Genomic DNA, 11,634 nt, shown 5'->3' with positions numbered 1-11,634 from the left:
TTGTTTGTGTGATGAGAACCTTCGTAGAAAATCAATTTTAAATAGACACCCACGCCTATTTGCACCCTTTGTCACAGATTAGCAGATTACAGAATAGGGCGGTAGATATAGGTATCAAGAATATATATACCATATTAGCATATTATGAATGGCTTTATCCACGTGATAAGATAACCGTCACTTTTTAACACTGCTTTCTAAGTGACGCACTTTAACACTGCTTTCTAAGTGACGCACTTTAACACTGCTTTCTAAGTGACGCACACGACTATAATATCAGTACTGATTTATCATTACTGTGCAGCACAGACAAGACATCCTCTAGACTGAGCATAGTAGCGCTACCCCCTCTGCCACAAATATACGGTAGTTTTACTCCATCTTCGAGTCGAAAGTGTTTTTGTGTGACGTCCGTGTCTTTGAACCGACCAATCACGGCACGGGACTCGCTCACCTCGTCCCCCGCACCCCAGTATTTTTGGCAGCATCGGTTTCATGAAATAATTGCTCTAAACTCCGTCTAGAGGATTCCTAGTTTATGCTGTGCAGTAAATAAACTCTAGTGTCTCACACAAATAGAGGAGTCAAAGGAGTCACACTTACATGTAAAGACACTTTTACAGATACATATTGCAACCATTCCAACATAATGCGCACTCGCCAAGATCTGCAGATGTTAAATGAAAACAATTCAAAGCGTGTTTACTAGCAAAGTTAGTACAAAAGCCTGTAATTAGGCGTTGCGTAATTAATTTGCCTTCTAATAAAACAAAGCACTTAGTTTTGGGGTCGTAGGCTTTTCGTATTGTTAACGCCTATTTTAGGCCTAATAGAGGGCGCTTCCACGTTGCTTAAGTATTGACGCTTAAGAAAACTGGAGACTTGCTTATGAACTTTACCATATTTAATTTGATTTTTTACTAACTATTACCTACTAGCTTCTGCTCGCCTAACCTAATTATTATTACTTGTTTTTTTTTATTTGCTGTAGCTTTGGTAACCGTAGGTACTTATTCGATATGCCTCTACATACACGTCGCCAGCCAAATCGTCAAACTATGAAGTTTATACGATGTGGGGAGCTGGCGGCTGGTGTGGTGGTACATCCTGAAATGGCGGCGTTTCATGATATACCTAGGAATTTCATGATCTAACGGATTTTGCGATTGGTCGACGACAGTGACGTTACCATTTTTTTTACAAAAGCGGCAGCCATTGCTTAAGTGTCAGATGGCTTATAAATAACTAGCTTTTGCCCGCGGCTTCGCCTGCGTGGAATGATGATGATAATTGATAAAAACTACCGTATGACCTTTCCCGAGCTTCAAGCTAAGTAGGTATCCATATAATATTTTTTCTAAATCAGTTCAGCTGTTTAAGCATGAAGAGGTTACAGACAGGCAGAGTTACTTTGGTCTGACAATATCGTCAAGTGACAAGCAAAACTCACTAATTACTAAAACATAATTAAACAAAAATCAACCTTCTTTTCGTACTAATATGGTTCACTATGGCTATCAACTTGTGGTGGTACTTAGTGAGTTTCGCTTGTCACCTGACGATATGTTAATTTATGAACACAAGAATTGCTCGTTTAAAGGTACTAGATACATGGTTTTACAATAAAACAAAAAAATATTGTATAATTTTATTAACATGTTACTGACCTAATAAATTTTACATCTACTTAATTTTACAAGATTTAGGCCTAAATTCACATTAAGACTGACTTATTTTTAAATTAAATAACAATCAGCAGGCGGCATAAATCTTTCCCTTCAATCTTACGATCATTCACGCTGATTGATGCGCGCGACATAATTAGGAGTCATGTCATCTTGCTCGCACTTATTGGTGCTGTGATTCACTGCTTTGTGCCATGGTCGTATCATAACAAGATCAAAACCATATTAATATTTTAAATCAGAATTGACCTCAAGATTGTCAAGAATCCTATTCAAAATACTATTCGTGCCATCAATTCTGGGCTATAACCGCGAAAATCGAAGATCGTCAATTGCGGGCATTTTTCTCTGTGACTCTAATTACGCCTTCATTGGAGTAAAAGAGAAAAATACCCGCAATTTGCGAATTTCGGTTTTCGCGGTACTCTAAGGTCCTCCATTCATCAAGGTAAAATAGAGGATATCCATGGCAACTGTCCCGTGTTCTTGAAACTGTGCCAGTCATACAGAAACCTCCCTATGACTATAAACAGAAGGGTGGCCAGGGTCACATTGATTATGTTAATGGTGCTTATGGGCATCTCGGGGCCGCTGCGGCAGACTCTTCCCAAAGGCAATGTGCTGATCTGAAAAAAGAAAACATTTACCTTTTAAAAAAAGCTTCTTCTCGCTACTGCGAGAAAAAGAGACAACGCTGACAGTTGGTAATTTGTAGAGCCTTCAATCTATTTATTTGCACGGGACAAGCGTACTTATTTATTCAAACATATTGTGGTGTTCATCAATAAATAAGCAGATGCGTTGGCAACACTAGCGAGCATCATGGCGGCCGGCTGGGGTTACGCGCGCACTGTATGGAGCGATAATGAATTGTTTTATGTACCTACAAACAATATACATAATTATCCCAAGTGGAATTCGATGGATCATAAAATGTAAACATCACACATAGGTACCGTTGTATGTTTTAATAAATATGCTGAATTGATGTTTTTGTTGGTGGTTTCATATTGAAAACTGCGCGTTTAGGTCAGACTATTGAAATCTGGACGGATATTACGCAACTATTCGGTATTCGACCGTGGTAAAAATATGATAAGATAGGCCGCAGTGGTTCCTAACCTTTTCAGTCCGGTCACCCCTATGTCTAACTAGGGAACCTGATTTTACCCCTCCTCCCAATGGTAATAAAAAATAAAACGTGTACGTTTGTTGTATTGTTATATTAGGTTAGCTTATTACCCCCGTAAAATACCAGTTTTACCGCCACGGGGGTAATTACCCCCAGGTTAGGAACCACTGAGATAGGGGATATCGAATAGTGGCTGGATATCCGTTACATCTTTAATTGCGACTGCAGCAGTAACGGTGCAGCAGTAACGCCGCAAATGCCACCTTTAGCGAAAATGTGTGTTCTTAATAAAATTAGGAATTTTAATAGTCTTTAACGGAATTTATATTACATTGGAATTGTCTTTAAGGCATAGAGACGCTTCTGATATTTTGTTTTTAATTAGTTATTAAATTGTTAACAAAACGGTCCTAAGTCTTTGCAGAAACACTTTCTTGCCAACAGATTAATTGCCTTCCTTTGTAGCTTCCAGCTGGGTAATTAAAGGCTGACTATTGGCAAGCAAGGGTATACTATATTTAACAAAAAACCCTTTTCATTTTTACAAAGATGAATGTACATATGTATACCTATATTACATTTTCTAAACAGTAATATCATTCCAATTGGTAAATTTATGGCCAAATTAGAAGATTTAGAAACTTAGAAATTCCGTTAAATGCTGACTATACTGGTACTTACTACTACACTACTACTATACTGGCCTTTATCGTACATGTCAAATATAACTAAGTTTCAAGTTGAGTGCCACGTTTTGGTCACGTGGCTTTCCATGAGGCCTGGGAAACGTGCGACATTACATACAGTAAAAATGGTGGTTTTCAAATTGAAAGGATACAATATTATAGTTCGATCGATTGTTTTATATCTTATTAGCTAACAACGATAAGTTTCTACTAAGCAAACGCTTCTTTATAAAATTACCTACTTATTTACAAGTCATAATACTTCGCTATTATCTTAGCGAGCCGTTTTTTCGCCAAAAATCTCTTTTCGTTCAAAAATATTTGTAGACAGCAATTACTTAAAGTATTACATTTTAATTTATAATTTTTATAAGTATAATAAAATCGCAATTGAACCCTTCGCAACTTAACGCAGTCAATAATAATTGGGTCCTCATTTATAAGGTTTAATTAAACTTTAAACGGTTTCTTAAGGGTTTCCCAGAGGAGAGAAAGCCACCCAGGGCAATCACTTCAATGGTTGTTAGGTTGTATAAGTTATTGCAAAATAGGTCATGCGTAAGACCATTGCTTATTAAAGGTGACATTCCTTCATAAATTGCGTTGCCGCTTACTTCCTACGACCTATGACGCCAAGACCATTGCTTACTAAAGGTGACATTCCTTCATAAATTGCGTTGCCGCTTACTTCCTACGACCTATGACGCCAAGACATCAGGTGCGCTTTCGCTGCGACAAGAAACACAAATGATTTGTACTGTAGGACTGGGTCAGGCTATAGCCATCAGGAGTGGGAGGCAAGGCCTCTTCATACGGTCAATCCAGAGGAACACTGCGAAAATAAATGTGACGTTTATTGCTTGTGTTTTGTCCTATCCCGAACCGACATTCGACACCCAGTCCTGTTGTACGCTACCCTTTGTCACAGATCGTCAATTGCCTTTGGCGGCCTTTCCTACATCTTCCAGTGCATGGGGACCGCTCATGAACCTATTTTCTGTTAATATGAGTGTTTTAATTTTTAACAAGCAGAAACGTCATGAGAACGATCCTATTAAGGTATTAAGCTTAGAATAAATTTAAAAATGGAAAAATTACTGTCTTGGGTGAGACTTAACTCACGGCCGCTGGATCGATACTCCAGCGCTCTGCCATCTGAGCCACCGAGATCTCATCCATAGTCAGCAAACTCAGAAGCAGAAGCAGCAGAAGCAGAAGTGTAACGCTCTTACGGTAGATGTCGCTCGGGTCCCCTTGACCCATATGATGGAAAGATTTGCTGGCTATGGATAAGGTCTTGGTGGTTCCGATGGCAGAGCGCTGGAGTATCGATCCAGAGACCGTGAGTTCAAGTCTCACCCAAGACAGTAATTTTTCTACTTTTAAAATTTATTCTAAGCTTAATATGAGTGTTACCTGCACAAGCGATAAAGTCTTGTCATCCGACTGCGAACAGCGTATGTCAGGCAGGTCCTGTATCACCCGCTTGTATTTGAGCAAGAGTGTCTTGAAGCGCGGAATGAAGTGACAGTCGCAGCGCCAAGGATTGTCACCGAGGAACACATGCATTATGTTATTGTTGCTTTGGAACGCTTTGTCGAACGCGTAGACGGGAATCTAAAACAAATGAATATTAAGTGACTCCTTCATAATGAGAGGCATTAAAACATGAGCGCGGGTTTGTGAAAAGAGCTGAAAGCGAATTTTATAAAAACATCACACGGGTGTTTTAATGCCTAATTCTGTACAATCTCGATGATGTGTTTAGAACCTCACATTGACGGCCGCAATTGTTACATTTGATCACACACTCAATAAAACGTCATCTCGGCTGATATTAGAAATGAGATCAAATTAAATTCCAATGACAAATTTAGATGTTCGAAATTAGCATATCATTATCAAACCGATATCAACGTTATTATTACGCCATAATAATAATAAAGTTTTCACTGATATGAAATTTGTTTATTTGTGTGTTTTGTTGCTGGTTGTAATTTGCGGTTTTCAAATGCACCATAGAGAATTTATGATATATATATGTGTAGATGAAAATCTTTAAATCCCTTAACTTGGGAAAAAACATGTATATAAAAACATAGTGAAAGGATATGCTAAGCCGGCTTTACATAGGTACATTGGAGAAATACTGTATTAAAGAAATCAGAAATAAAAAGTTTTTTAAGCATCTATTAAAAGTATTTCCTTCTAGACTTTTTAGCTCGTTAGGAATGAAGCTTTCGCTCAACTCAAAGGTACATATATCCAGTTCATGTTCAATATTCATTCCCTTTACATGGAGTTATGTTTGTGCTTTTCCAGCCGTAGGTAGACACGTCACAAAGAGCTTAACTCGTCATGAAAAGAGCTTTTAGCTTCAGGTGAAAGCACTAACGTAAGTTAAAATACAGGTACATGATATTAATTCCATAAGAGCCTAATAGGTACTTAATTATTTCACACGTTAATGGCTCATGAGCTATGACTATAGAGCCTAGCAAAATATTTTCCAAGCTTTTGTACTTGATACATATTTCCATTGGTTGAGCAAGTCCTAATTTTGATAAACAAAACGTACATACTCTTAAAGGAAAAAACATATATAAACCTATATCTTTTCTATTCGATACGCATCATATCTTTAAAAATAAACAATTTTTGGTTCAACAGATCTCCATTGCAGTGCAGCGAGGAAACGCTGCAGGCATCATGGGGACTTTTGAGCCGGGTACAATGTAGGGTGGAGGCGCATATTAGACGTCTTTTAGTTTATTGAATGAAGGTTGAGGGAGGCGATGGCTGAGATAGGTACGCGTCGTACTCGTGAACGGGTGCTGTTTGTGGAGACGGGTCTGTTTAAGCTAACACGAATATATTTTGTAACTTTATTTTTTAATTTAATTGCAGTGAGACGCCTCATTCGGTTCTCGTATGTTTCTTTTCTCTTAATGAATGTATTAATCATACAGGATTCTGACTCTTGGAGACCCTATACATCTCTAAGGATAATTTGATGAACTATGTTATCTTTTAGTTCTGACACTTAGAGACATTTAATTTACACCTCTAAATAAGTTTAGCTTTTTTTTTCCATGTATCTGTTTTGTTTTTATTTTAATATTATTATTATAGTTTTTTTATGTAATTTGACATTAAGAGACCTTATACATCTCTAAGTAATTGTATTACGTTAGTTTGATTTGGTAGTTGCAGTTGTATTTTATAATTGATGTATAATGTATAATTATTATTTTTTTGCTTGTATGTAAATTCAATGTTGACGTGTTAAAGTGCCCTTGTGACCTATTTGCTGAATAAATGTTGAAGTTTGAAGTTTGAATTATTAGTTTTAGTTATTATGTTATTTATTATTAATGTTTGTTTAAAAAATAAATTTGTAGCCATTTTCTAAAAAATCAATGGATGCGGTTTTTAGAATCACTACAGTAAAGGTTTTTAACCTGTATCCTTAGCTTGGCAAGGAGTACCTGGTATACAAGCTCGTATATTATACTCTGTCACAACCAGCTTGTCAGTAGGCGCCAACTTTAAAAAATGTTGGTGCGAAGGATTGATGTCCCATCTAAAATTTGAATTTCGCGCCTTTTCTACTGACAAAACGGGTGTGTTATCTGTACTACTTCATATTTAGATGAAGGGCCCGTGTCAAGTACCTAAGGATATATTGAAATATGATAAAATAAAATGCCTAAACGGAAAATATAAAGGTAAATACCTGTTTGAGCAGATTCCCTTTCAGACTCAGCAGCCGGAATGTATTGAACCACTCCGAGCCCTCCAGCTCCTTCACCGTAGAAAGGCTATTGTTGTCCAAGTAGAGATCCGCTATTTTCTTATAGTAAGGGTTCTGCAGCAGAGTTCCGATCGAGTCAATCTGTTGGCAATCAAATGCGGTACAAAGATCTTTATTTCTCAAAAGAATTTTAACAATTCACTTATATGAGAAACTTAAAACTAGATATTTATAATATTTACAAAGTGAGCGCTAAAACAAAACATTAGATTTATATTTTGTGCCGCTATACAATTATACACAGCGCGGGTAGATCCAAAGTCAAACATGCTACTTGGCGTAAGCGCAGTGTGTGAGCGCACTTGGAAACAGCAACAATACACGGATGTTAAAGTAAACCGTGATGTCCTATATCCAAGTACGCTCAGGGCCAGAGGCGGCTGGTAGCTATGTATTATGGGTGTTCACTCACAATAAAAAACAAAAACTAAACCTACACATTCAATTAACCGTCGCAAAGTACCTAGATGTTGGTTTCCGTCCACCCGGTCATTGAACTCTCTCATAGATTTTCGGTATTACGAATATGTTGATGACCGATAGACGCCAACTGCAGTTCATTTTACAAATGGATATAATGTTTTTATTTAAATTTTATGGAAAGATGTGCTAAATTGTTAACACACCTGTTTCGGTCCAAACAAACTCACCGCACAGCCGTCGCCCGCGCCCGCGCCATACACAAAACATATAGGTAACACGAAAAACAAAATAAGCTAGTTACTTTTATCACATTCACACAACACAACCACGGTGTTTTTGCTTATTGATCTGATTTATAATATAAGTTTTTGCTTTTGACTAACATTGCTACGAAAGTTCAAGGTCGTCCATAATTTAACTCGAGTCGATTTTGTAAACTATCACATTCTCACGTTAAATTCATTCATTTTTAAATACCTCACAGCAAACAAATTATGTGCTTTAACTGTTTAAACTCTTATTTCATTATTTAGAATGAAAAAAAGCCAAAATTGCATTCCCGCACATATGTACTTTAAAATTGACTAAGGTCTGTTTAGAAACAAGTGACAACAATATCAACATGGCGCGCGGGATGCGCGCGCAGATCAACCGGGCTCGGAGCGCCGCACCGATTTTGCCTCTTCCCTCATAGAAAATATTCTGTTTCACGCGCGGAGCTCTGTCGAAAGCGCTCTTATTGAATTTCCTATTGATCGAATACTAAATCTTTTTCCATAGGAGCGCAATCCAAAGCGCTGCACTTCGCGCGTTACCTTTGATTTCTATGAATTTATAGGAGTACGCCGTGTAGGTAGTGGTGAGCTGTCTATAAACTTAAGTATAATGAATAAAGGTTATTATTTAATTGGTATTGAGTTTTTTACGATAGATCTTAAATAGTAATAAATTAAATAAGTACCATAATTTCATTTTGATTATTTATGGGAGTGCACCGCACAAGCGCTCCTTAAGGCGGGCCGCGCCTGCTCAGGGCGCTCAAATTCAGGGCATAAAACTGGTTGATAAAACAATATACACAGAACTTTACAGGAATTTTCGCCAAGTGGAGCACAGACGGCTTCCACGCAGTGTTGCGTAAGAGGGTAGCGTCCCTGTGGCAACGCGTGCGGGGCAACACCAACACACTCCTGAAGGTGATTGCGGAAAGGGTCGATAGCCCTCTTATAACTCACTGGATCTCAATACATGTAAGATCCAATGAGCATTATATATTTTACTAACATTAACGTTTATTTTTATAGTTTTAGTTTTATTTTATTTTTCTTTGTTACCCACTAATATAGTTTTGTAGACAAAAATATGGATACCAGGTGTCTGAAATAAATATTTTCATTTTCATTTTCATTTTTTTACATGAGAATGTGGAAGGTTGAAAATTTCATCAAACACAAAATAATAGTGACATCAGCATCAGTGACAATTTTGTAACTATACCTCTCGCGTCGAATGATGGTTCCTATGACAGTTTCTTCAAGTCTATTTGTATTAGGCTTAGTTGAAAAAATGATTTAAGATTTTTAAGAAATATATTCTTAATGTATTTTTATTTCTTAAATGTTAAATTTTACATTAACTCTTTCAGTTTTCGCTCTGTCCGGCTGTGGAATTCTCTGCCTGTGGATATCAAACGTGCTAAATCAGCATCACTCTCTATTTTTAAAAGCTTATTAAAAAATCATTATTTATCACTTTCATATTTTTTTCAAAAAAATTGTTATACCTCCTCGCCGTTGTCCTTTAGCCTCCTTTGTCATTTACATATTTATTTGTTATTTATATAATATAGTAATAAATGTAGTATATTTTTATATCTTAGTGTATGTATTTTATTTTATTTTTATTATTTGTTTTATATTCGCACCACCCCGTTAACTTGAATCTGTTTCGCCGTCTCACTATTTGAAGGTTGTCTGGAAGAGATCGCTATTTAGCGATAAGTCCGCCTGTTGTTACCTACATTTTTGTACCTGTTCATACTTTTGTACCATTTCTTTTGTAGTGTGCAATAAAGCATTTTATTATTGTTATTTCTAATTAAAGTAATCACGCGATCAGCAGCATAAGTATAACGAAGAATTACATCACAGTATTTCATTTCAGACGACCAACGAATGATCGTTATATGAATAATAATACACAGCATTATAATTCAAACATAACAGAAACGATCACGAGTACTCTATATTCATTCGTAACCAGAAGAACCCCGGAAATCCCGGAAGAATCACATCTGTCGCAACATGCCAGTTCGGAGAACATAAAACTTGCACCCATCCCGTAGAACAAAACCAATCACATCCTATAAATGAAAGGCCGACTAAAATAAATTACTTTTAAGAATCCCAACGGACTTTATTTGTAAATGAAAACACATCTGTATACGTAAATAGGGACATTAACAGCGCTCCATTACAGAAGACCCTATGCAAGGGTTGTTTCTTTTTTAATTTTTTTTAATTGTCTGTCCATCGGTGCTATTGTCTTCATCTACAGGACGCCTGCTGAGCGTGACCGTAATTAAACAGACGGTCATTAAGTAACGTTTTTCAAGCATCCTTGCGTATATGGTAACAACACCAATCATGAGACATTTAAGAGAAAAATGTAGTATTTTTAATATTTCACTAATACTTAGGTACCTGTAAAATTTCTACCGCTTGGCGCCTTAAAAGTTTGTAGTAGTAGGTACCTATATTTATTGGTTTTACAAGGGGGCAAAGTTGATGTTTGTTGCGTGGGTTTCAAAGCATTAGCAGCAGTGGGTTAAACAAAATTTGCCCCCGAGTGAAACACAAAATGTTTTACCACACCAACCCGAATAAAATATTAACTGTTTGATATCAAACAAAATCAAATCTAAATGAATGTTATTACATATTTATCATTCAAAATCATCATTTAAAAGTCAATTCTACCAGCAAAGATAAGAAAACAACTCAAAATTTGCATTTGATTACTTTGCCTCACGTTGGTGCCGCATCCATTATTTTATTTTATTTATTTAATAAAATACAGAGTTACTCTTAAATATAATCATAGCCTCGCAAAACTCAATGAGTTTGACTGTGAGGTCAACAGGGACGTTTAATATATTGTGTTGTGACGATCTTTTTGTAAATGCATTTTATTTTGACATGTAAAATTTAATTTAAATTTGTGCATAGAGGGGTGTTGGTGCCTACACTCATGTATGGTAGCGAAAGTTGGGTATGGCAGAAGAGGCATCAGAGCCAAGTGAATGCAGTGGAAATGAGAGCGTTGAGAAGTGTGTGTGGTGTGAGATTACAAGATAGAATTAGGTACAGTGTGATAAGGGAAAAGTGTGGACTGAATTGATTGATAGATGTAGTGACAAAAATTGAGAAAGGTATGTTGAGATGGTTTGGACACATGGAAAGAATGAGTGAAAGAAGGCTGACAAAGAGAGTGTATAAGGGAGAAGTAGAAGAGGGAGTTGGAAGGGGCAGACCTCGGCGGACTTTCTTCGATCAGATCGGGGAAATCCTGAAGAAAGGCCAGGTCAAAAGCACCCTAAACCGGCGAGCGTGTATGAGGAATATTATGAAAGTAACGGAAGCGAAAGAGGTATGTCAGGATCGTAGCAAGTGGAAATCCGTGGTCTCTGCCTACCCCTTCGGGAAATAGGCGTGATTATATGTATGTATGTATGTATGTATGTAAAATTTAATGTACATTTTCAATAAGAAATAAATTAATCTAATCTAATCTAATCTATAAATCTAAATGAAAGCATTCAACATGAAAAACATCGTACCGTGTTACCTTGTTCCCATCGAGCCGCACGGTGGTACTTAGTGCCGGGCGGGAGCG

The 11,634-nt window shown here is 37.0% G+C and overlaps 1 protein-coding gene across 1 annotated transcript in view; it reads right to left on the bottom strand.

Moving 5' to 3' along the window:
• Window positions 1–2,113: 2,113 nt before the first annotated feature.
• Window positions 2,114–11,634, bottom strand: part of LOC134652721 (protein singed wings 2) — a 66,166-nt gene continuing 56,645 nt past the window's right edge. Inside the window, exons 7-9 of the mRNA XM_063507882.1 lie at window positions 7,240–7,398; window positions 4,920–5,120; window positions 2,114–2,311 (exon numbers count right to left, since the gene is read on the bottom strand). Coding sequence (XP_063363952.1) covers window positions 2,129–2,311; window positions 4,920–5,120; window positions 7,240–7,398 — 543 coding nt within the window. The 3' untranslated portion in view covers window positions 2,114–2,128. The remainder of the gene's footprint in view (window positions 2,312–4,919; window positions 5,121–7,239; window positions 7,399–11,634) is intronic.

The sequence above is a fragment of the Cydia amplana genome, chromosome 12 (assembly GCF_948474715.1).
Source record: "Cydia amplana chromosome 12, ilCydAmpl1.1, whole genome shotgun sequence".
Classification (NCBI taxonomy): domain Eukaryota; kingdom Metazoa; phylum Arthropoda; class Insecta; order Lepidoptera; family Tortricidae; genus Cydia; species Cydia amplana.
Note: the sequence above shows the minus strand (reverse complement) of the source record. Positions and strands in the feature narration are given on the sequence as shown.